Raw genomic sequence first — 27,283 nt, 5'->3', positions numbered from 1 at the left:
TGTAAATTTACCTTTACTTTTAGATTTCTTCCTGATTCATTTTGGTATTGGTGTTCCGATATTTAAATAGATCTTCAAATTCCCTTTTTGACGATATAAATTACACCTAAAATGGAGTCCTGAAGCTCGAGAAATGATTGAAACACTAAGAAGTGTTCTGACTGGAAGTTTGGAATGTGTCCAAATTACAAATTTTAAATCTTTGAGCATTGGACTTTCACTCATCATCTTGGATCAACTTTAAGCTTAGTGATTTCAGTTTCATGGTTCCATTATTAACATCTTCTTCCCAAACCTGTTTTACTTACAAATTCCACATGGAATAATTTATTGAAACTAAATGCGAGAAAAACACATAATATTTATAATACAAACATAAAAAAGTAAGATAAACTAAAAAATATAAAAATAATCAAGAAACTAAGAAAACACAAGTAAGATATAGCCCAAAATAATCATATAATGAGGACTCATCAACTTGTTGGAAGTTTAACTTAATCATGGATAATGACATGTATAGATGGTATTATATGCAACACATGAACAATCAAAGATCGAGTTGGTCGAACGGAGCCTCAACAAACCAATAGAGTTATGACGAAGAATATGATAGGCACAAATATTCATACGAACCTCCTTATGGTTCGTGTGAGTATGCAACCAAAAGAGAGAGGTATAACCGATATGGTACAACAATTATCCAACTTATGATCCACAACCTCAGAACTACCCCCAGCCTTAGTATCCCTATCCGGATTTGGGTGAAGAGCATAGCGGATATGCGGAATACCCATAATTGGATGTTCATTTTAGTGCTTTGAATAATCTTGAGTCGGCCATGTCCATATCAAATAGGTTTGTGAGGAGGTTTAAATTTCTCCAATCTCAATCGAAAACGCAAACTCCAATGAAAGAAGTCATGCATGATGTTCCAATGCCTTCTGTTGAAGCTACCGTGTTGGCCATGTCCATATCAAATAAATTTGCAAGAAGGTTGGAATTTCTCTAATATCAATATGAAGTACAGGCTTCAATGGAAGAGGTCGTGCATGATATTCCCAACTTTGACGATAAGGGCCACTATATCATTGATGACCAAGCTAAGTTAAATGATGAATTTAAACAAGCGATTGGAATCGGAGACCATGATCAGGAGTTGAAGATGGAAGAATGTGTCTCTGATCCAATTGATGTAGGAGTAGGAGTAAATGTAGGAGTAACCACTAATAGTGAGCTTAAATTAGTTCTGAATGAATGTGTAATAGAGTCTGTACACTTTCTGGCTATAGTTGGAGAGATGCCAACCAAAGGAGTCGATGAGTTCGTTCTGTTCTCACTCAAAGATAGAGGTATAGCTCGAGTAACCAAAGCCTCACGCGACATTGGGGTGAAGATGCGCGAGGTAATAATACCCTGAAACATAGTGGGGTTGGCTTGAATTTTGCATCAAACGGCTTGTAATGTGGATGTCACGTCAGTCAAAGATAAAACGTTGCTAGTGGATTCGATCGAGGAGGTTGGTTTGTATTTGTCAATGGGAGAACAAACGATGAATTAAAGTGTTGAGAACCAGATGGAAGTTCATTTATGGTGACGGTATAGATTGTCCTGTTTTTTTAAAAAGACTTCTATGATTTTCTTTACTTTTTTTGTAAAATTTTTCTTGTTTGTTTATTTTATTTTTAGTATTAATCCTAGTTACTTTTACTAGTTTTTCATAGCAGGTGTTGACATAGTGGGTGACGAATTCGAAAAAAAAAATTAAGAAGCTGGAAACTGAACTTAATGTCGCGACATGGAAGCATAAACCTTTGCTTAACACAAGCCAAAGTTTATAGCCATTTCATGCCACCATCTAATTCATATGCAAAATGCCATTAAAAATACCAAACTTGGCGTTAACCATATACCATAAATCAAACCACAAACATAAGCTTATATACAAGGCTGTTATACCAAAACACACAATATCTTACATGAGTTAATCCAACCTATGTTAATCCAACCTATGTACATGCCACAACTATCCAAAAGGAAACATCAAAAAGTCTACCGAATCGAAAGACGGTAGGTATGTGCTTCTCTCTGATTCGGTAAACACGTTCCAAACGTCTAAAATCTACAAAAAATTAGTAACATGGATAAGTATTTAAAATACGTACTGAGCTCATAAAATATAAACATTTACTGACCTCAATTTCCTATCACATACAAACTCATTAAGTAAAACAAATATACCTATCAAGATTCAAACAACATCATTAAACATAAAAGTTTTGATCTCAATCACACATATAACCCTCAATTGTTCACATTTTCATTTCAAATAAACTTGTACCTTATATCCAAATCATGCACATTATTTTGCCAACATCCAATGGCATATCATCATCTTTTCATTCACAATTCTACTCGATAAAACTTTGTAAAAGAAAAAAAACTCCGTACATAGGTGAAAGTTATATGTGTGATTAAACCTGTGTACGGAGTTTTCAATTTCAAAATTGATCTCAATTTCATCCTCCAATAGTCTATTAGAAAATAATTTTGACTTAAAAAACACTTTTCTACAGTTAGTTTGACTTAAAAAAACATGTGTTCTTTAAACGTAAATTTGAAAGCCTAAACACAATAAAAATGAGATTGAGGGTGGGTTTGGATGGGCAGTGCGGTGCGATACATTTAGCTTACTTTTTGTCTAACGCTACAGTATCGCTATAGTATCTAATTTAATTGCCATCGCTGTTTTTATATTAACCGCAGATAAACGTACCACTCATCCAAACTATATTTTAAAAATGTATTAAAATAATTGATAAAAAATTCGAGTGATAAGTTGGAATAAAAAAATTATAAATATCAAATTGAGAGGAAATACTAAATTTAAGGGAGAATTACATATATAAGCTTATTTTGTCATGAGCATGAGGTGACTAACGACGTGGCAAAAATAAGAGGAGACCAACAATACAAGATACTTTTGTATGCTGGTGGGAGGTGCAATCGCGTGGAACGAACGGAGCGTGGGTTTAGAAATGAACAAAACTAAGCTTTTACTTTATTGGAATAAAGAATTAAAGAAAAAACAAAGCTACAAGGCACGCAAGTTAAGGCACATCCCGTTGGCTTACCTAAAGGCTATAGAGGCTTTAGGTTACAACCAACCCAGCTATCGATCTCTCCCTTTGATTGTCAAACTGCTCAAGGCGTTCCAAAGGGAACTATTGGTGCATAAGATGTTGTTCATTACATTAGCGGTGCACCCACTCCTCCAATAGGTTTAATAAAACAGCACCCGTTCTTATTAAATCCAAAACCATGTTTTGGCTGGTTTGGTGTCTCTCTCCCTACTGCATGCCTGTTACAAATTCACCCCTTCTTTTGAATTTAATACTTTGGTTTTCCTTCGACCTTGCCATCACTTTTGTCTTTTTCATGTCAAAAACGTCATTATCTTAAAACAATTAAGCCAACCAATATTTGGTACATCATCAGGTAGTATCACACTCTCTTCCTGCTATTACATGTCCTTTCCTTTCAAGCTCAATGTTGCATCGCTTTCAACTTTACTAGATTCCTTGCCGGGGTGTATTAATGGTGCAATGAAGGTTAAAAAGTACCTAGTTACCAAAGAAAAAAAATCACTAAATACATAAATGGAGTCAGACGGAAAATAACAAACCAATTGCCTCATCTTTGTATTAGACATTTTGATAAGGTAGAGAACAGTTAGTTAATTTCATTCGGAATTAAAGCACTAATTAAAGACCATTGAATTCCATGATATCCTGTGTTACATATCCTACCCTCTTTCTAACTAGTTTTCTTTAGTGAAGAAACTAAAACTAAACTTCTCTATCGCTGATAAGTGTCTCAAATTCTTGTGAAATTCACTATCTCACTCGTTCCAAAGTGCAAACATTGGGATCTTATGAACTAAACCCAAATTGCCTAGCCGATTTTCATTGGAATTATCAGTCTCACTGTTGCCATCTTCGTATTTTGAACCCTGTAATGAGAAGTAGCCGTGGTGAGAGTAATCTCCGCCAATGCCAAACTTATCACTAGCTAAACCAATGGAGCCTTTCGGGCTTTGCGGGTTAGAGGAATTGCGACTACTTGAGTTTGCCAAGGATGCATCATTATTTGTGTTAGTACTTTGATGTTGTTGTTGCTCATCTGAATTTGCAGTCCAAACCATATCCGCCAATTCATCTGATGCTTCACCGCTTGGTATAGCTAGAAGAGGTTGAGGAGATGCTGATGAAGCACATGAATTGTAGTCCTCAGGAGCAATGGAGGCAGTGTCTTTTGGAGAGCGTTTTGCAAGTTCGCCCCCAATAAGTGTAGAGCTTGAGCAAATTCTCTTTACATCATACCTACTTATGTCAAAATTGGTCACCGCACTTGTTCCCCTAAACTTAATTGCAGCAATATCATAAGCTTCAGCCGCTTCTTCTTGTGTGCCTACAATGTGTAAGTAACACACATTATTACTGCATATATATCACGGTTAAGACTCTTTAAGTGTTACAGTTAAAAAAGTCTATATAAAAACTCATTTAATTGAATTGAGACAAAGAGTGGAAAAAAAGAGAGGAAGTTAAGCTTACTAAATGTTCCAAGGTACAAGTCCTTGTTTCCCGCAACCCTTCCTATTCTAGCTTGCCACCTTCCATGCTGATGGTGCCTAGCCGGAGACAGAAAATAGCTTGACATGTAAGAGGAAAGATTGATAGATATAAAGTTGGATTGCCTTGTAAATGATGTATCATGTAAGAACACACATTTTAGAATTTGAGATTTTATCTGCATGTGTATAGTAATGTTTGCCTACTATTGTCTACTATAAAATTGAAAAAGGCTGCAAAAAATGCAGTACATACAGGCAAAACTTTATCAATGAGGTCGTTTTCTGCCATTACCTTGTCACTCCTCTGTACACTGAAGCTCCTCTTGAAAAACCACTGCTTTTCCTGTCAAAAAAGTAAGATGTTAATCAATGTTACAACTTCCTTTGTCTGTCCTATTTTTTTATTTTTTATTTTCCCACCCTCTCTTTGAATTTAAATGCACAAGACTTGGTGTACCTTCTCAAATGAGCAACAAATTCTTGACGGGTCATGTTCTTCATCTCTTCCAGCTCCTTCTCGTAAGTACTCAACTAAAACAAAAGTAGTCAAGATTACTTTCTTATTTTCTATAATTTAGATGTTGATTCTTCTTGGTACTTGTCAATGAAATAAGCTGTTGAAACCCTAGAAAGAACAATGTCAGTGTTGTGGTTCACCAACAAACTTACAGGGAAATTTATATGAGTTGTTGGACCCCAATACTTGAGAGCAGCTAAATCATAAGCCTTCGCTGCTTTTTCTTCCTTGTCATAGCCACCTGATCATACCCGCAAACATTTTAAACAAAAAGAATAAACGATTAAAAGAAACTGCACAAAGCCCAATGCTCTTTGTTCTCATACTGGAATAATCTTTATAAAGTTAAAAGAATCATGCACTCCCAAAATGTTTAATACAGGAGACATGCAAAAGGATATAATATACGAGTTCACTTACCAAGATAAACTGCAGAGTGGAAGGATGCGAACCAGAAAGTGAATGAAACATAAGCATTAGTTAATTCTCTTTCCAGGAAACCGGAAAATGAAAATAAAGAATCAGAAACCAAAACGATCAAGGAATGAAGGAAAAAAAAGAATAATGAACTGCTGCCCTCACCTTGCCTCCCTTTCCTTGTTTGTCCCTCTTTTCTACAGCTATTATCCCACAAATGAGCCTCATATCTTCCGGTCCATCTATGCCTATTGAATAAAAGGAAGTAAATTTCTGAATATTATTAAACTCGGATAACAATGAAAATTGAAAGGTAAAAATACCTTGTAACACCACGATATTGAGAAGTTCTTTGACCAAAAGTATCAATAGATTTGCGAGGAACTGATTCCCTGGTGAGGTTCTTTCCGACAGGTCGTTTACGGTTATCAACCACCTCCAATGGTGCTATAGCAGGGAACCCATTTCGAGAGGTTGGGCTCATGGTAAGAGAGAGTGCCTGAAAGTTAAAGTTATTATTTGTTTCATTACCCGAAGCTTTTCCACCAGGAAATGGAGTTTGTCTCAACCAGGATTTGAATCCTGAAACTGAAGTTGCACTCTCAAAAGGAACATGGTACACGCCACTCCTTTGGTTGTGGTTAGGGTTTGGGTCACACTGTTGGAGGCTGTGACCACCAGCCATTAGGGTTTGAGGGTTTTCGTTGTAATTTCGGTAAGTTTGGATGAAAGACGATGGATTTGTGAAATTCTCTGCAGCTTCCGCATCCCCACTACTGCTATAATTTGGTGCTACATTCACGTTGATTCTAGTAGGACTAGGAACAGTGTTTTGGTTTTCGTGTGTTCCACAATAAGCTTTGGTCTCCTGAGATGGAGAGTTTGAGTAACAACCCAAGAAATCTTCAAGTTTGGGACCCTGCTCGTTTGCAGTTGCAGCTCCAATACCATTTTCATATCTCCAATCTGCAAATCAGTGTCGGAAAACAAGTGACAAAGAGAACCCATTTCTTGTTTTTTAGATCTTTGGGAGTAGAGCGAATCTCTTTTCTGGCATGCAACTAAAATTTAACCATTAAAAGAAAACATCAATGGTGCAAAGTTAAAAAGTAACATATACTAGGGTGAAAGAAAGAGCAAGGACCTTCATCGGCAGCAATAGAAGAGCGACGAAAAGGATCAACAACACAAAGAGAGCCATCAGAACGCAAAGGCATGACAGAAGGGAAACCTCCATGGTCTTCTCTGCCAAAGCTTTCATCGATCCTAAGGTCTGGAGTCAGAGAAAACCCCAACCAATTACTCATGATGGTGCTGATGATGATGACGACGATCTCTTTTATCAACACAATCTATTACTCTTTGTTCACAACCTTCTCCAACCAAAAAAACTGTATCTTTTCTGCCTCTATAAAAATGTTATCGAGTATATGTTGTTCTTTTCTCTTTCACTGTGGCTTTGGGACTCGAACTTAAAAAACAAAGAAAAATTTTCTTCTCATGACCAAAGCTCTTCTCTCGTCTTATATTCTGATTCTCAGCACTGTATCTGCATCTGTTTTGCTAATGGTTGCATTGGGTTTAGTGCCCTCTCTTTCATTTCCTTCTCAGTTTTTGCAGAGGTGACCATCACATAAATATATCATTATGGCGACAAAACAAAATAAAAGAACTTGGGATATGGCCAAAGTCCTTAGAGCTCTGATTCGCTACATCCATGATCCATGGATTCTTAAATTTTCGACACCGATGGTTCACTGAAATTTAAATGTGATTTCGTTGGACCGTCAGGATATGAGGATAGCCGTGGTCCATTTCCAAATTGAAAAGCACCAAACCTCTGGTAAAAAATTGTTTTGGAGCTTTTCAGCAATTGGTCAATGTAAATATTTGATGTTCTGTAAGAAATGAAATTTATATTCACTTACAGTTATTCTTTCTTTAACGTTTGATGTCGAAAATCTTTTGTCCAATATCAAAAGATTTCACGTCCAAGTAAGAGGCCCAAAACTTTGGAAACTATGTCCAATAGATCTTATGGATCAAAGTAAATGGGCATATAGGCGACTGGTCGAGGCTGTGCTCCTCAAGACACTGGTCCAACTGGTATGCAGGCTTTTTTCTATCCGGAGTCGGGGAATGTGGTTGGTCTGGATGTTACAGGGTATTGTTTAGATTTCTTTTAATCCCAAAGGTAAAAAACACACCATGCATAACCAGGTTTAGGTTGTGTAATGTTTTATACAAAATAGTTTCTAAAGTGATTATTAATATGTTCAAAATTGTGTTGGGAGGCACATAATGTTTTTGTTCCTGTACGGTTGATTTCAGATACTGCTTTGGTTGCATTCGAGATTTTGCACACGTTGAAGAACAGAAGATTGGGAACTTGTTGAAGCTTTGCCTTCAAGTTAGAGATGTAAGCGAAGCATGGATCGGGTTTTAATCAAGATGTGATTTCATTGATGGTGTAGAGGACAATTTTTTGGACCAATTATAAAATATCACGTGTCAAGCTAAAAATTCTTGAATTAAAATGGTGATATCGTGTACTCTGCTATAATTATTTTTCATTGATTAATTTAAATTAATTAAGAGGTAAATAATAAAATTTTATAGTATCACTAACTAAATTAATTAAATGATAACACTAAAGAATTATTTTATTTCTAACTAATTAAATTAATTATGATAAATAATAAATAAAATATTTGTGGATCTAATGCATGCATGGATGGGTTGGAATTTATCAAATTAATTTCACCAAAACTGTCAATTTTCAAGTCTAGAAGATCAGTCAACTTGCGACAAATTTTTTGATGGGATCCAACTATTTCTCGCTTGAGATGCCTTCTAACCGATAAAAGAGCTATATCTTTGTAACGACCCGATTTTCAGTGGGGTCGGAAATTACAATTTTGGGACCCCATTTCCGTAAACTGAGCCCGTAAATATTAAATAAAGATATTTATGGAGTTATTATATAGATGAATTAAAATTTAGACGGTCAAATTAGTCAAAATTGTGTTTAATTAGGGCCCAAGGACTAAATTGTAAAATCCAATCGGTATATATATTTAATTAGGAAATGACTTGGGGACTTCAACTGCAACTAGCCAAAGGTTCGAAACAACAATTAAACCATGCATAAGTAAGAATTAGTGGACGGTAATAATGTTAGTTGATTAGTTAAGTAAATTATGATTAATTCATGTGAAAACATGATTGATTAAACTAATTAACTAGCAATCCTAGTATAAAAGGAAAATTTATGGATGGAGAGATGATTTATCATCTTCTCCAATTGAACAAAACAAAGAAATCAGCCAAGGAGATGCTATTGTCAGGGTTCATAATATTCAACCCTTAGTTCAAGTAAGTCTCTAGTAATTTTTCTTTTACTTATATGGAAATTGAATAATGAGAGTTTGATTTAGCTAGCCCATGTACTAATTTTTAAAACTATTAAAGTTTTTGAAAGCTACCATTGTTAAGAATTAGATGAAATTGGTGTGAAATTATTAGAAATTAAATTTAGATTAAGAAAATGACTAAATTGTAAAGCTTAATTGTTAGTTTCGTACATTAGGTGTAACGCCCCCACACCCGAGACCGTCGCCGGAGTCGAGTATGAGGTGTTACTAAGCTTAGTTTAACATTTTTAGAACTTTGAATTATTTGTTTCTACATTCATAGCTTTTAAGCTACTTGCGTCACAGTCACAAGAAAAATCATATCTCGAGTTACGAAACTCGAAATTAAGATCCGTAAATTTTCCCTGAATCTAGACTCATAAAACTATCTACTAATTTTTTTCTAGAATTTTTGGTTGGGCCAATTAGTACAGTTTATTAGTTAAAATTACCCCTGTTTCAAGACTTGACTGGTCTGACCTCTGTTTACTACGAACCACATTTCTCTCTGTACAAAATTCATATGACTATGAGGTTTGTTTATACTAAAACTAGACTCAATAAGGATTCTGAGGATATAAAATACACCACCTAATTATATCTTTACAATTTATGGTGAATTTCTAAAGTAGGAACAGGGGATTCAGAAACTGCTATGACTCTGTTTCACTAAAATTAAAATATCTTCTAACATATACTTCCTTTACTTGTTTCATTTGTTTCATGTGAAACTAGACATAATAAGATTCAATTTGATATGTATTTCACCACCAAATTCAATTTCTATGATTTTTAGTAAATTTTCAAGCTCACGTTAGTGTTGCTGCGTATTCTGTTTATGGTAAATTTCATCCTTTTATGAGTTTTTATGCACTAAGTATCTTAATAGTTTTCCTTAACATCAAACATAATCTAAACTAACCATTTTCATAATTTATCATTATCAAGCATTTCCTCAACCATTTCACAACCATACCATAAGATCATTTACACAAAATGGGTATATTGCTATACATGCCATACTTAAATTTACAAGCCATTTACCAAAAATCTTCGGATAGTGTGATGAGCCTTCGACCTATCCCGACTCTCGAGTGGCTTGTCCAAAACTACAATGAGTAAGAAGGAGGAGTAAGCATAAATGCTTAGTAAGTTCATATGCAAATAATAAGTAACATAACAAACAGTTATACCGTCAACATTAGCATACATCACTAAAACACATATCACATTTTAATCATTCTTCATCATCTTATTACCTTATCGTGGTTGTATCAATACTCAACCCGAGGGTTAAATACATACCTGTCCAAAATATCCATTTCATATCACTTACCAATACGTCTCTTTACATCTCGAAATTTTCCTCCATTTGAGTAGAACTTTACCCGTTGAACACATCGGAATATAATTCGGATACATGGATAACTTGCACATAAGTGCCATATATGCAATCAAGCAATCATGTAACCCGCCCATAAGTGAACTCGGACTCAACTCAACGAGCTCGGGCGTTCGCATCCATAAGTGAACTCGGACTCAACTCAACGAGTTCGAATGCCTAGTTACATCTCACGAACTCGGACTCAACTCAACGAGTTCGGACATTCGCATCCATAAGTGAACTCGGACTCAACTCAACGAGTTCGGATGCTCAACCATCCTAGTGACATGTCACTTGTATCCTAATCTATTCCTAAGGTTCAAACGGGCTTTTTCCTCGAACACTTATCCTTGTCGTCTTCCGTAGAATGCCGAAATCAATAATCGGTAACAATTATATTTAACAAGTAGTTCACATAATTTACATATTATTTGAAATTAACCACAAAGCATACATTTCATAATAAAATTCAGCATAACACATAATTAATATCAATAACTTAAAAATAACAATTATGCTACATTATTTACACATGAACTTACCTTGGTACCAAAATACAAAGATTTTGCAATTTAGTCCACAATCTTTTCTTTTCCTCGATTGAGGTCGATTCCACGTCTTTCTTGATCTAAAATAACACATTTAGCTTATTTAATACTCACATTATCAAATTAATCCTTAACTCAAATTTTGGAAAAATTACAATTTTACCCTAAACTTTTGCATATTTACATTTTGCCCCTAGGCTCGGGATTAAACTTTTTCCTTATTCTTATGTTTTACAACATGCTGATCACTTTTCTCTTCTATGGCAACATCAAATTCTCACTCTAACATGTACTTGTGACTATTAGGTATTTTTACCGATTAAGCCCTTTTACTCGCTTTTGCTTAAAATCGAGTAGTACAAGTTGTCTAACATAATTTAAAACTTTATATTCTATCATAAAACATCAAAATACACAAATTTCACCTATGGGTATTTTTCCAAATATAAACCCTAGGTTAAATTATTGCTAACATAAGCTTTATCGAGTTACGGGATCTCAAAACGTAAAATCATTAAAAGCGGGCTTGGAATCACTTACTATGGAGCTTGGAAGCTTGAAACAAACCCTAGCTATGGAGAACCCTTGAAATTTCGGCCTAATGAAGAAGATGGACAAAAATTGGCTTTTAATTTTGTTTTTAATTCATTTTAATAACTAAATGACCAAAATACCCTTACTACTAAACTTTTCAAAAATTCCTTCCATGTCTTAATTTTGTCCATGAACTTAAAATTGGTAAAATTGCTATTTAAGACCTCCTCATTAATATTCCAAAACAATTTCATACTAAAAACTTCTAGAATGCAAGTTTTGCAACTTATTCGATTTAGTCCCTACTTTCAATTTAAGCACTTTAGGCATAGAATTTCATCATGAAATTTTCACACAATCATGCAATCATATCATAAACATCAAAATCATTGTAAAATAATTATTTCTATCTCGGATTTGTGGTCACGAAACTACTATTCCGATTAAGCCCTAATTTAGGATATTACAACTCTCCCCCCTTTTAAAGATTTTCGTCCTCGAAAATCTTACCGATAAACAGGTGTGGGTATTGGTTTCTCATAGTTTCTTCAGTTTCCCATGTAGTCTCTTCTACCCCATGCTTTTGCCACAACACTTTCACAAGTGTAACACTTTTATTTCTTAGTTGTTTGACTTCTCGAGCTAAAATCTTAATCGGTTCTTCTTCATAAGTCATATCAGGTCACAGTTCAATTTCTGTCGGTGAAATTATATGTGAAGGATCTGAACGGTACCGACGTAACATAGATACGTGAAACACATCATGAATCTTTTCTAATTCGGGTGGTAAAGCTAGCCGATATGCTACCGGTCCAACTTTTTCAATTATTTCATACGGTCCAATAAAACGCGGACTTAACTTGCCCTTTCGTCCAAATCTAAGGACTTTCTTCCATGGAGACACTTTCAAAAATACCTTATCACCAACGTGAAACTCAATGTCCTTTCACTTTAGGTCTGCATAAGATTTCTGTCTATCTGAAGCAACTTTCAAACAATCTCGAATTATCTTCACTTTTTCTTCAGTTTCTTTTATTAAATCAACTCCATAAATCTGATTTTCCTTGAGTTCAGTCCAATACAAAGGCGTTCGACACTTGCGACCATACAATGCTTCATAAGGTGCCATTTTCAAGCTCGTCTGATAGCTATTGTTGTAAGCAAATTCTACCAACGGCAAATATCTTTCCCAACTTCCTTGAAATTCCAATACACAACATCTGAGCATGTCTTCAAGAATCTGAATTACTCTCTCTGATTGTCTATCAGTTTGTGGATGAAAAGCAGTACTGAAATTTAACTTCGTACCTAACGCGTCTTGCAACTTTTGCCAAAACCGCGAGGTAAACCTTGGATCTCTATCTGAAATAATCGATAATGGTATTCCGTGTAATCTAACAATTTCTTTAATATACAGTTCAGCCAACTTGTTAAGAGAATAATTAAATGACGCATCGGGATAAAATGAGCCGACTTAGTTAATCATCAACTATTACCCAGATGGCATCTTTCTTTCCGAGTCAATGGCAATCTGAAACAAAATCCATAGTAATCCGATCCCATTTCCATTCAGAACCATAATAGGTGGAGTAATCCTGAAGGTACTTGGTGTTCAACTTTCACTGTTGACAAATTAAGCATTTGGACACAAACTCGATATATCTCTTTTCATTCCATTCCACCAATACATTTTCTTCAAGTCATTATACATTTTCGTACTACTCGGATGAATCGAAAATAACCACTATGTGCTTCTTGTAGGATCTTTTGAATCAATTCCTCATTCTTGATACACAAATCCGATCTTTAAACATTAAGCACCCATCGAACCAATTACAAATCGATCCGTGATCGACTTCACAATCGCTTTTCTTTTGGCTAGCAAATCTTGATCATTTTTCGAGTTTCGAAATCTCTTGTAAAAACATTGGTTTTGCTCTTAACTCGCTAGAATCGAACCATCATTTGACACTTTCAACCGAGTGTTCATAACTCTCAAAGCAAACAACAACTTTCCGCTCAAAGCATCAAGAACCACATTCGCTTTTCCGGATGATAATCAATAACAAGCTCGTAATCTTTCAACAACTCCAACCATCTTCGTTGTCTCAAATTCAAGTCTTTTGTGACATCAAGTACTTAAGACTTTTGTGGTCGGTATATACCGACATTTTTCACCATAGAAATAATGTCGCCAAATTTTCAAAGCAAACACCACCGCAGACCAATTCCAAATCGTGAGTAGGATAATTCCTATCATGAGGTTTTAAGCGCCTCAAGCATATGCCACCACTTTTCCTTCTTGCATGAGCACACACCCCAAACCATTTAGAGAAGCATCACTATACACCACAAATTCTTTACGATTCGGCTGTACTAACACCGGTGCCTCTGTTAATAACTTATTCAATTCTTCAAAACTCTGTTGACATTCTTCCGTCCATTCAAATTTAACATCCTTTCGAGTAATCTAGTTATAGGAGCAGCAATTATAGAAAATCCATTTACAAACCGCCGATAATACCCACTAGCCCCAAGAAACTTCTAACTTCATTACGTTTTCGGTGGTTTCCAATCAACAATGGCTGAAATTTTACTAGGATCAACCCGTATACCATCACCGAAACAATATGACCCAAAAATCCAACTTCCGGAGCCAAAATTCACTTTTACTAAACTTAGCATACAATGCTTATCTCTCAAAGTTTGCAAAACTATCCTCAAATGCTCAAGATGTTCATCTCATCTTTTGAATAAATTAAAATATCATCTATAAACACCACAACAAATTTGTCCAAGTATGGCGAAATATGCGATTCATTAAATCCATAAACACAAAGAGAGCATTTGTCAATCCGAATGGCATAACTAAAATTCATAATGACCATACCTTGTTCTAAAAGCGCTTTTAGGTACATCCACTCCTTTACCCGTAGTTGGTAATACCTAGATCTCAAGTCAATCTTTGAAAACCATGTCGCTCCTTTTAGTGATCAAACAAATCATCAATTCTCGACACAGCGGATACTTGTTTTTGATTGTCACCTTGTTTAACTGCCGATAATCAACACATAATCTCATAGAACCATCCTTCTTTTCACAAATAACACGGAGCACCCCAAGGTGAAAAACTCGGTCTCACAAAGCCTTTATCACCAACTCTTGCAATCTGCGACTTTAATTCTTTCAACTCTATTGGTGCCATTCTATATGGAGCAATCGAGATCGGAGTGTTCCCTATCAAATCAATACCAAATTCTACTTCCCCGATTGGAGGCAAACCCGCAATTCTTCCGAAATACGTCCGCAAATTCACACACAACCAAAGACTCGATTCAACTTTCTTTTCAACTTCATTTGTATTAATTACATACGCCAAATAAGCTTCATAACCCTTTCTCGATATCTTTGAGCCGACATTGAAGAAATCACACTAGGCAATGCCTCGATTTATCTGATTCAACCCGCAGAGTTTCACCATTTCCACACTTTAATTCTATAACCTTTTCTTTGCAATTTACTATAGCATCATGCAATGTCAACCAATCCATACCCAAAATAACATCAAATTCATCAAACGGCAACAACATCAAGTCGGTAGGAAAGTAATGATCCCGAATCATTAAAGGACATTTCTTACATACTTTATCAACAATCACACATTTGCCTAACGGATTCGACACTCTAATCATAAATTCGTATTCTCAACAGTATATTCATACTAGACACCAATTTCATGCACACATATGAATGAGTAGAACCGGATCAATCAAAGCAATAACATTAACATTATAGAGAAAATGTACCAGTAATCACATCGGTGAGGAAGCATCTTCACGCTTTTAATAGCATAAGTTCTAGCCGGAGCCCTTCCTTCAGTCTAACCGGTGCATCCTCGCTACATTCTTCTTCGCTTGTTTCACTTCCAACTTTTCTCGGATACCTTCCCCGAGTCGCACCACTAGCTTTTACATTCTGAAATTTTTCTTTCTCGACTCTCTCGGCGCTCTCTAATAAAATGATCCGGAGAACCACATCGAAAACATTCATTTGCTCTGACGGACGAAAATGATTTCTACCACACCGGCACTTTCGGGTTTAACAAATCTCGTATTTCCCACACTAGCCGCAGAAGTAGTCTGAGATTTAGGACCCACATTTCGCTTCTTAAAATTTCCATATGATTGCCCAGCTGAAACTTGGGAATGAGGATTCATATTTCTTGACTTTCCGGTTTGCTATGAGGGTGCATTACTCATTGGTCTTTTCTTCCAATTTCGTGTTTGATTCTACCTTTTCTTTTCCTTCATAATTCTTCAGCCTTGCAAGCTCGATCGACAAGTACCACCATTTCTTTTAGTTCAAGGATCCCAACAAATACCTTAATGTCTTCGTTAAGCCCGTCTTCAAATCGTCGGCACATCTTGGCTTCAGAGGAACATATTCCCGGCATACTTACTTAATCGAACAAACTCTCTTTCATATTCGAGATCATCATATTACCTTGCTTCACTCAAGAAACTCTTTACATTTCGATCAATAAATCTTTCACTAATATATTTCTTCCAAACTCTTCTTGAAAGAATTCCCAGTTACCCTCTCTTTCGGTACCACCAAATCAAAGTCTTCCACCAATTATAGGCTGAATCTCTCAACAAAGATGTAGCACATTTCAAACATTCTTCGTGTACAAGATAATTCATCAAATACCGGATAGAATTTTCAAGCGAACTCTGTTTTCTGCATCATCATCAATATTTGCTCTAAATTTTTCAGCCCCTTGTTTACTTAATTCTATCAACGGGGTTCTGTGAAATTTTATCATATCCACTCCTTGAGGCATTGGAGGCATAGGTTGAGGAATTGGGGAGGTGGGGAGGTCGTACATTTGGGTTCGTCTGAACGAACTCGAGGTACCATGCACTCATCATTTGGAGAAAGGCTTCGATCCCTTTCCCTCCTCCCCGACCAACAAGGGGGTGGGTTTTCGATCGTGCTGCTCCATCAGCCGGAGCTGGCGCATTACTCTGTACTTCATCTGCCACAGCTAGATCGAGATCCATTTACTATATAAAAAAAATTTCATTTAAAAAGGTCAAAAGTCGTCACACTATCACAATTCATACATATGGCATGTATAGCAAAATCCGTACATACAACACGTAGTCCGAGAACCGACTAAACCTGCTCTGATACCACTAAATGTAACGCCCCCACACCCGAGACCGTCGCCGGAGTCGAGTATGAGGTGTTACTAAGCTTAGTTTAACATTTTTAGAACTTTGAATTATTTGTTTCTACATTCATAGCTTTTAAGCTACTTGCGTCCAGTCACAAGAAAATCATATCTCGAGTTACGAAACTCGAAATTAAGATCCGTAAATTTTCCCTGAATCTAGACTCATAAAAATATCTACTAATTTTTTCTAGAATTTTGGTTGGGCCAATTAGTACAGTTTATTAGTTAAAATTACCCTGTTTCAAGACTTGACTGGTCTGACCTCTGTTTACTACGAACCACATTTCTCTCTGTACAAAATTCATATGACTATGAGGTTTGTTTATACTAAAACTAGACTCAATAAGGATTCTGAGGATATAAAATACACCACCTAATTATATCTTTACAATTTATGGTGAATTTCTAAAGTAGGAACAGGGATTCAGAAACTGCTATGACTCTGTTTCACTAAAATTAAAATATCTTCTAACATATACTTCCTTTACTTGTTTCATTTGTTTCATGTGAAACTAGACATAATAAGCTTCAATTTGATATGTATTTCACCACCAAATTCAATTTCTATGATTTTTAGTAAATTTTCAAGCTCACGTTAGTGTTGCTGCGATATTCTGTTTATGGTAAATTTCATCCTTTTATGAGTTTTTATGCACTAAGTATCTTAATAGTTTTCCTTAACATCAAACATAATCTAAACTAACCATTTTCATAATTTATCATTATCAAGCATTTCCTCAACCATTTCACAACCATACCATAAGATCATTTACACAAAATGGGTATATTGCTATACATGCCATACTTAAATTTACAAGCCATTTACCAAAAATCTTCGGATAGTGTGGTGAGCCTTCGACCTATCCCGACTCTCGAAATGGCTTGTCCAAAACTACAATGAGTAAGAAGGAGGAGTAAGAATAAATGCTTAGTAAGTTCATATGCAAATAATAAGTAACATAACAAACAGTTATACCAATCAACATTAGCATACATCACTAAAACACATATCACATTTTTAATCATTCTTCATCATCTTATTACCTTATCGTGGTTGTATCAATACTCAACCCGAGGGTTAAATACATACCTGTCCAAAATATCCATTTCATATCACTTACCAATACGTCTCTTTACATCTCGAAATTTTCCTCCATTTGAGTAGAACTTTACCCGTTGAACACATCGAATATAATTCGGATACATGGATAACTTGCACATAAGTGCCATATATGCAATCAAGCAATCATGTAACCCGCCCATAAGTGAACTCGGACTCAACTCAACGAGCTCGGGCGTTCGCATCCATAAGTGAACTCGGACTCAACTCAACGAGTTCAATGCCTAGTTACATCTCACGAACTCGGACTCAACTCAACGAGTTCGGACATTCGCATCCATAAGTGAACTCGGACTCAACTCAACGAGTTCGGATGCTCAACCATCCTAGTGACATGTCACTTGTATCCTAATCTATTCCTAAGGTTCAAACGGGCTTTTCCTCGAACACTTATCCTTGTCGTCTTCCGTAGAATGCGAAATCAATAATCGGTAACAATTATATTTAACAAGTAGTTCACATAATTTACATATTATTTGAAATTAACCACAAAGCATACATTTCATAATAAAATTCAGCATAACACATAATTAATATCAATAACTTAAAAATAACAATTATGCTACATTATTTACACATGAACTTACCTTGGTACCAAAATACAAAGATTTTGCAATTTAGTCCACAATCTTTTCTTTTCCTCGATTGAGGTCGATTCCACGTCTTTCTTGATCTAAAATAACACATTTAGCTTATTTAATACTCACATTATCAAATTAATCCTTAACTCAAATTTTGGAAAAATTACAATTTTACCCTAAACTTTTGCATATTTACATTTTTGCCCCTAGGCTCTGGATTAAACTTTTTCCTTATTCTTATGTTTTACAACATGCTGATCACTTTTCTCTTCTATGGCAACATCAAATTCTCACTCTAACATGTACTTGTGACTATTAGGTATTTTTACCGATTAAGCCCTTTTACTCGTTTTTGCTTAAAATCGAGTAGTACAAGTTGTCTAACATAATTTAAAACTTTATATTCTATCATAAAACATCAAAATACACAAATTTCACCTATGGGTATTTTTCCAAATATAAACCCTAGGTTAAATTATTGCTAACATAAGCTTTATCGAGTTCTGGGATCTCAAAACGTAAAAATCATTAAAAGCGGGCTTGGAATCACTTACTATGGAGCTTGGAAGCTTGAAACAAACCCTAGCTATGGAGAACCCTTGAAATTTCTGCCTAATGAAGAAGATGGACAAAATTGGCTTTTAATTTTGTTTTTAATTCATTTTAATAACTAAATGACCAAAATACCCTTACTACTAAACTTTTCAAAATTCCTTCCATGTCCTAATTTTGTCCATGAACTTAAAATTGGTAAAATTGCTATTTAAGACCTCCTCATTAATATTCCAAAACAATTTCATACTAAAAACTTCTAGAATGCAAGTTTTGCAACTTATTCGATTTAGTCCCTCCTTTCAATTTAAGCACTTTAGGCATAGAATTTCATCATGAAATTTTCACACAATCATGCAATCATATCATAAACATCAAAATCATTGTAAAATAATTATTTCTATCTCGAATTTGTGGTCACGAAACCACTATTCCGATTAAGCCCTAATTTAGGATATTACATTAGGGGCCAAATTGAAATAAAATATAAAAAAGTCATGAAATTTTAGTAGGAATAGAAATTAGGAGGTCCTTAATGAGTAACTATGAAATCGGATTTCAATCCTAAGCTTTAGATCGAAAGTTATGTTTGTCCTGAATTTAGGGACTAAATTGAATAAATTATACAATATGCTTGATATTGTGGTTGATCTCGATTTGAATTTAATTTGATAATATTATATGTTTTTTTATTATTTTATTTACCTAATGTTGATATGGAATCGTTGAGAAAGAAAGGAAAATCGAAAGTCGACGACGAGTAGCTCGAAAATTCAATTTGCATTTCTATGATTTAGGATCAATTTAATTATTGCATATTAATGAAAATTTTCATTATATAATGCTGAGATGGTTTTTCAATGGTTATTTGAATTGAATTGGTACGGTTGGGATTGATTATCAAGATAGGGACTAAATTGAATAGAATAGAATAGAAAATTATATGATTTGATTGATGTGTGATAATCGGTATGAAATTGTGTTCAAACATGTTATATTCTTTGGTGAATTGATGGTTAACTGGATGTGATAAAGTATGAATTGAACTATGGATTAAAAATTTGGTTACCCTATTAGCTGTTTGAACCGAGTCAAATATAGTTGGCATGCCATAAGGTCAGATTATTGATTGAAAAGCACTATTGTTGGACAACCCGGGGTGGTTGATTGTACATATAGAGTCATCGTTGTTGGGCAACCCAGGATGACGGATCCACGTATCTGTTATGAGTCCATGTCTGGTTAATAGGGTTATAAACATACAAGTTGATTAAATAATGAATGAAATGAAATGAAATTGAAATGTGATCTGTGACAATGTGCGAAAGAATAAAAAACAAGTCCTAAAGGTCGAATGTGTATGAAAGAGGCGTTAGGCTCGAAAATGGTTGATAAGTATATATGAAATTAAATATTAGTATATATGCAAATGTTGTTGTTGGAAAATGAATAAGATTAATTACATAAAGATGACAATGCATATTATTTGGTAGTTTGTGAAATGAATGGTAAATAGCAAGTTGGTTTGCATACATAAACATGAATACGATCACTTCCGGGTAAGTAAGTAATGAGAAATGTCCTAGAGTGAAGCCTCTGGTAGGGCAGTTATAATGCTAACCAGACTGGCATATCACGAACTGAAAACAAGTGTAAGACCATGAGGTAGAGGCCCATAGAAGCTTGGTTTGATTTGGAACCATTCATGGTGTAGCCTCTAGTAGGATGAGGATGGAAAGGCAGAACATGATACATGAATGTATGTAAGACCATGCGGTTAAGACACATTGTAATGGCCTAAATTCAAGGTTATCGGAATAGTAGTTTCGTAACCACAAATCCGATTTAAAGAGAAATTTATTTCAATATTTTTGCATGAAAATTGATATGATAGGAAAATCGTATGAAAATATTGATAGAAAAATTTTACCGATTTAGTGGTTAGTTAGAAAAAGAAATTATTAAAGAAATTAGGTAAAAACAAGGTATCAGGACCTCTATCTCGTAAAACTGAGTTGAAAATAATTTTATAAATATTTATGAAATGTTAGTAATGTGGTATTAAAATTTCGTTAGGAAATTTTAATGTTTGGGTAGTCAATTAAATGAAAAGGACTAAATTGTAATAGGTGTAAAAGTTGCTAGAATGATTAAATAGCTTAAGAGTCTAATAAGAAAGGATTTAAAAGGAAATTAGACCCAAAATTTATTATGGCTGGACGGCAAGGGCATGAAATGAGCAGGAAAATTGATAAATTAAGGGAAAAATTAGAATATTGCAAAATTAACTAAATAAAGCTAGGACTAAATAGGAAATATCTAGATTTCTCTTCATTTCTCTTTAATTCCAGCAGATAAAAATGCCATAGGAGGGTTCTCTAAGTTGGTATTCCATAATTTTTGCACCAAGTGTGTTAATCCTTGCCTTTTTCTTGTAATTTTTGTGTTTCTAAGACTTTTACAACTAGGTCCTACTATTAAATTCATTAGTTTTTGATTTCATGGATGAAATTGAAAGTCACCATGGTTGAGTGCTGTAATTTTATGATGAAATAGAATGAAATTAAAGCTTTAATTTTTTTATGAGATGATTTTATTAGGTAATTTCAATAGAAATTGATTTTTAGGACCTAATTGTGAAAATGCTTGGAATTAAAGTCTATTGCTGAAATTATGATTCCTAAAGGTTGTAAACTAGTTTAAGGTGATATAATAAAATGTTAATTGAGAAAAATAATCTCAATTGAGAGGCTAATTGAGTAGGGACAAAATTATCATTTATTAAAAGCTTAAGGGAAAAATGGTAATAAACAGCTTGTACAAAAACAGTTTGGACAGCAACAGTAGACTAACTTTGAAAAATCACCATAAATTTTATAAATCGAATTAGAAGATGAAAAAAATATGAAATTAAAACTTATTGAGTCTAGTTTCTCATAGAAGAAATAGTGTAGAAATGGATTCGTAAATTTTGAGATATAATGAATTTTGTGAGACAAGGTCAGAATGAATTCGGGTTCCCCTGTTCTGACATTGAAAAATCATAAAAAATTGAATAAAAATAATTATGGGCTTAAATTTATATGTATAGAATCCTGAATGAGTCTATTTTTAATAGAAACAAACAAGAACATCATTTGAATCCTGTATGAAGATATAATTAATTTTTAGTGAAGAAGGGTCAGAACTGTCAGACAGCAGAACAGGGGTGACTTTAAAGAATAAACTGTACTTATTGGCTAAACGAAAAATTTTGAAAATTTAATGGTAAGAAGATATATGAGTGTAGTTTCAGAGAAAATTAACAGATATTAATTTGAAGTTCGGTAGCTCGAGTTATAAATAATTTAGTGACTATGACTCAAATAGATAGTACGTGAATAAACTATAAATAATAATAGTTGAATTATAGAGAATGTTGCATATGAACATGAAATGTATTAAATTGATAATTAAATTTATTTATTTAGATCCGAAGATTCAAATCTGAAGCTAGATCGAGGAAAGGAAAAGTTCAGGATTAGTAGATTTTTGTACACGAACAAGTATCAAGGTAAGTTCAGATAACTTGAATTATATTCTTAAATTGCTTGAGATTGTATGTTATTGATGTGAATATGATTTGAATGTTCATTGTATGAAAATTAATGAAACATTGATATATTTGATAAAATGGGAAGAAATCCCGTTTGAATGAAAGGAAAATTCGATGGATCTCTGAAAAGGAATTAACGGTAAAAAGGATTTAGCCCGGACGGGTGATCTTATCCTGATATAGCCCTCCCGAAGAATATGTGTAAAATGGATTTAGCCCGGACGGGTAATCCGAATTAGGGTCTGAATTTAGCCTAGACTGGTAATTCAGATCCAAACTCTTTAGAGTAATTGTCGTTGCAGGGGATTTAGCTTGGACTGGTAATCCCGACAATACTCTATGAGTTTATATTCTGTGATTTAGCTCGACCGGTAATCCCATGTAAGGATGAGGTTCGCGGGAGTGTGCTCTCTGAAATGGAAATGTGCGCACATGAATATGAATTGACAAACCTGGAATTGTACACTAAAAGTGTACCTCTGAAAATCCATCGAATATTCCAAGAAATTCAACGAGATAAATATGAAATATATATATATATATATATATATATAAGAAATGGAAATCATGTATTGATGAGCTCATCAATCATAGTATATATTATTAGTACATGGAAATTATTGTACTAACTTGAATGTTGAGTTTTTGCATATTAGGGTAATAATGCATTGAATGGATATATGAATGTTTATTGTATTGTATTGAAAATATTAGGTAAGTATAATTCTTGTTACATGAGCTTACTAAGCACGAAGTGCTTACTCTGTTTCATTTTCCCTTGTTTTGTAGTGTTAAGAGCTTGGAGGTCAGATTTGGTCGGAGACACATCACACTATCAACCTCAAGATTTCGGTATATAAAGAAACTTTATTTGGAAATCAATGGCATATATAAGCTAATAAAGTAAATGTTAACGTGAAATGAATGTAAAGTTAGCCATTAGTATGGTTAACAAACCTGGTTTTGGGTATGTAATGACGTTATTTTATAAATACGCATGAATTTATCTTGAAAATATGTTGAATTGGATTGGTTGGTGTGGATTGTTTTTGGTTTAAAATTTTAGGGAAGGTTAGATATCTATAAAGGGGTTATATTGAGTTAAAAAAAATCGTAAACTCCGGTAATACTCGTACCCTATTCCGACAATGAATACGGGTAGGGGGTATTACACACATGGCATGATATGATATTTTTATAGATATGTTCATGGTGTAGCCTTCGATACTGTGTAAATTGAAATTGCAGATCACAATACATGAAACTCTGTATAAGACCATGAAAGGAAGACCCATGGCATTTTCTATGAAGTTCACCGGGACAGTAAACACGAGATTTTGTATGATGTTTGTATGGTGTGTTTTGTTTGGCCTGTGTGGTGTGATTTGTCAAGAATGTCTGGTAAGATTTGAATATCTGTTTTTATGGTAAGATATGAATAAATTCTGATAGTTCTGTAATAAGTATGACTAAGATAAGGTATTGGTATGCTCAGGGTTAAGAGTTGAGTATGATCTATGAATTAATTGAATAAGTTACTGAAAGAACTATGTATCTGCATGATGATAAAGGTATCTAACATAATGATTTGAAAATGTTGGATATATATTTGTATCTGTGTAATTTAAGGATCTGTCATTGTGAGTTTGTCTACGTTATAAAATGATTGAATCAGAGTTAACTGGAATTTGCCATATCAGGGTTGTGTCTAGGATTTAATGACTTCTCCTGAAATCATATGAAATTTGGAATATGGGTATTCTGATTATATGTGGTTTTGAAAACAATCGATGTGGAACTTTTTTGATGATCTACGTAGTATATAATAATTGTAGGTTTCGGGTGATATCGAATTAATGAATAATTTGGTTAATAGTTTGTTAGTAATGAGTTATGTATAAGTATTCACCAAATGTGTCGTATCTGGCCGTGAATTATGTTCGTGAACAATTTATTTGAGTGGCGTGTAAATTTTAGAATCTAACCCATATGAAAAGGATCCTAAGGGTATGCTCTATTGAGAAGTACTTAAACAACAAAGAGAATTAAGAAATGTAGTAAAGAATCTTCAATAGTTAGGTAAGAAATAAGTGTTATCATAAGAGTACGATAGCTAGCGAACATTTGTGAATCAAACTATAGTGGTATCCACCAGACTAAATGGTTCAGAAGTAAGGTTGGGCTCAGAAATTGTCATAAGAAAAGAAATTATCCTTCAAGGTAATTCTGTTATTAAGCTTATTAAGTTCTCCTAAACTTGTAGTGTTTGTTATTGTTTCAGGTGTATGGTATGATTTTGCGCCAGGAGGGACAATGTTAGGTGTTCGCCAAGGTAGCGGCAGAGTGGGCTATTATGCATACAGTGGATATGTAGCTTAGTTAGGAATATGACTTATGAGTCTGTTTTTAATAAACTTCTATTTTGTAAAGATCTATATAAAGTCTGATGTGACAAAATATTTATAATACTTCCGTTGTTTTCATATGATAAGTTTTAAGTGAAAATGTTAAATAAAATAATTAGAGAAATGAGAAATTGCGAACTATTTTGATAAATCGTTAAGGATTTTATGTGGTAACACCTGAGACCCGAACCCAGCAAATCGGATCTGGTTGAGGACGTTATAGCTTAAATGCATTGTTATCCTCTAACACATCATAGTGTATGTTCATGACCCTCAAGGATTTAGAGTTAAGAATGTGTGCTTGACACTTAAGGAATTAGAGAATTGTCAAATAAAATGAGCTCAATGCTAAAACTTCCTTTGACACAAACGAATCCTACAGCATGCCAACTATTCCCGAAACTCTATTCGACACTATTTAATTGGGCATTCTCATTATCATCTATCATAGAAGCATAATTCAACATAGTTCTCAACATGGTATCAACATCACAATTGCATATTCATGTTCACCATTAAACTAATCAAATTCCAAAACCATCAAACATAATCATACTTTTCATGCCAACAATCATCAACAACAATTGCATAAGCTTAGCTACTTAATAGATTTATGTAAGGAAACCAAATTATATTAGCACAAACCAAAGTCGCCACTCAACGATCACTTTTTTATTTCCTTGCCTTTAGAGGTCTTGGCTTCGTCTTTGGCTACATAGAATAATTTGAATATTAAAATGAAATTAGTCACACACATTCAAACATAAAAACCATCTAAACAAAACATGAAATGCATTTTCCCTATACTTAACCAAATAAGATTTTAATATCTGAAATTCTCATAACTCACAATTTTTCTATTCGAATCTAATTCCGACTTTAGAACTATTATCTAGGGACTTCAAGTTATCCAAAAACACAACTATTATTCAAAATTCTCATCGTTCTCTCTCTAGCGTCTAAGTGTTCACCAATGGTAGCTAATCTAACCCTTAACAATTCTTACATCTAATGGATAGGCTACTTATATCTACAGCTAATAATTCAAAAATCAAAAGAAAATGCTCTTCTTGCCTTCAAGATGGTTCACGGTAATAGGAGAAGAACTCACGCAAATTTTCTTTCTCGTTTTTTTCTTTTTTGTTTTCGTTTGGTAGTGATGAAGATGACTACTTCATCTTCTTCTTTTTTTTTATTTTTTTATTTCTTTTATTTGTTCAATATGGAAATCAATGACCATTTTCAATGTCATCCAGTAATTTTAACTTAAGTGGTTGCAAAATTGCACCCAAGGGCTTTGATTAATTACTTATTAGATCCCTCTAATGTTTTGCTACCTTATAATTAAGTCCTTGTGCTTTGATTATTGACTTCTTTAAATAATTACTTAATAACTTCCCTTTCCATTCTAGTTCTCGCTCCGAAAACCTCTTTGTTTCATTTTCAGAACGACTTAGTTTAAGAAATTCTACCCCACGACTGAATTTTTTGACATCGACAAAATGAAGTCGAGTTCATCAGTCATTTTCCACATTAAGGCTAAAATGAAGATAAGGGCATTGACATAAATTCAAACCACTCATCAGTTGAGTATATTCAATGCAAAATTACCTTTAATTGGATATAAAATGGACCAGTTTAAAATGTCTCTGAGGAAGAACATGTTGATGCTAACTTCATGCCAGTGCCTAGACCATCATGGAAAAATTTTCTTAGAGCTTGCTGCTGCTACCGATAATTTCAGTCCTAGTATGCAATTACATTTTAAGCTTAATTTTTTCCACTCTCTTTCTTTTTCTTTTTTTTTTTCATTTTTTGTTTTCAAATTCACCGTTCAGGCTTTCTTGGGGAAAGGGAGGGTGCCTTTTGTTTGGTAATTCCTCGTAACTGAAAATATGAATGGTAAGTTTATCCATGTGGTAAGATTGTTACAAGTTAGTTGTCGCCATGTGTAGTACTGCGTGATCCTACTATGACATATAGTACGAGATTGTTATGTTATAATAATCTCTCTGTGATTCTTATTGAAGGTAGCGGATGGTGTCTAGAATGGCTCCAAGATGACTCAAAAGAGATCACAAAAGGTTGTTCGCGGATGATTCTAGATGGAGAGACATCACTAGAGGAGAATTGCTCGTGAGTTATATACAGCAAAGGGTCATTACTAAATTGTCCCATGTTCTGCCGCTTATCATGCTGGAGTAGGGTATAAGAGAGATGATAAGTACTTTGCATGGATGTTTCCGTATTTGTTTCTGTTACTGGAATGAATGAACGAATGAGTTTTTTTCTGGCAAAAATAAATTTGATTGGATTAATGCAGACTGATTAAACTTTTTTTTTTT

At 34.3% G+C, this 27,283-nt stretch overlaps 1 protein-coding gene across 1 annotated transcript; it reads right to left on the bottom strand.

Annotated features, from left to right (window-relative positions):
- Positions 1 to 3,708: 3,708 nt before the first annotated feature.
- LOC108457689 (AP2-like ethylene-responsive transcription factor AIL1) lies at positions 3,709 to 7,230 on the bottom strand. The gene is made up of 9 exons (XM_017756764.2): positions 6,712 to 7,230; positions 5,891 to 6,533; positions 5,733 to 5,815; positions 5,571 to 5,579; positions 5,303 to 5,391; positions 5,091 to 5,164; positions 4,926 to 4,976; positions 4,614 to 4,690; positions 3,709 to 4,467 (listed from the first exon to the last, which is right to left on the bottom strand). Exons 1-9 carry the CDS (start codon positions 6,872 to 6,874, stop codon positions 3,899 to 3,901), a joined length of 1,758 nt encoding a protein of 585 aa, XP_017612253.1. The 5' UTR covers positions 6,875 to 7,230; the 3' UTR covers positions 3,709 to 3,898.
- Positions 7,231 to 27,283: the final 20,053 nt, after the last annotated feature.

The sequence above is a fragment of the Gossypium arboreum genome, chromosome 4 (assembly GCF_025698485.1).
Source record: "Gossypium arboreum isolate Shixiya-1 chromosome 4, ASM2569848v2, whole genome shotgun sequence".
NCBI lineage: Eukaryota > Viridiplantae > Streptophyta > Magnoliopsida > Malvales > Malvaceae > Gossypium > Gossypium arboreum.
Note: the sequence above shows the minus strand (reverse complement) of the source record. Positions and strands in the feature narration are given on the sequence as shown.

Bases quoted from the DNA above. Each gene is read 5' to 3' on its own strand.
- LOC108457689 (XM_017756764.2), bottom strand. From the start codon at position 6,874: ATGAGTAATTGGTTGGGGTTTTCTCTGACTCCAGACCTTAGGATCGAT. The intron at 5,816-5,890 runs GTATTTTTACCT...TTTATTCAATAG, and splicing joins CAATATCGTGGTGTTACAAG to GCATAGATGGACCGGAAGAT. The intron at 4,691-4,925 runs GTAATGGCAGAA...GTCTCCGGCTAG, and splicing joins GTGTACAGAGGAGTGACAAG to GCACCATCAGCATGGAAGGT.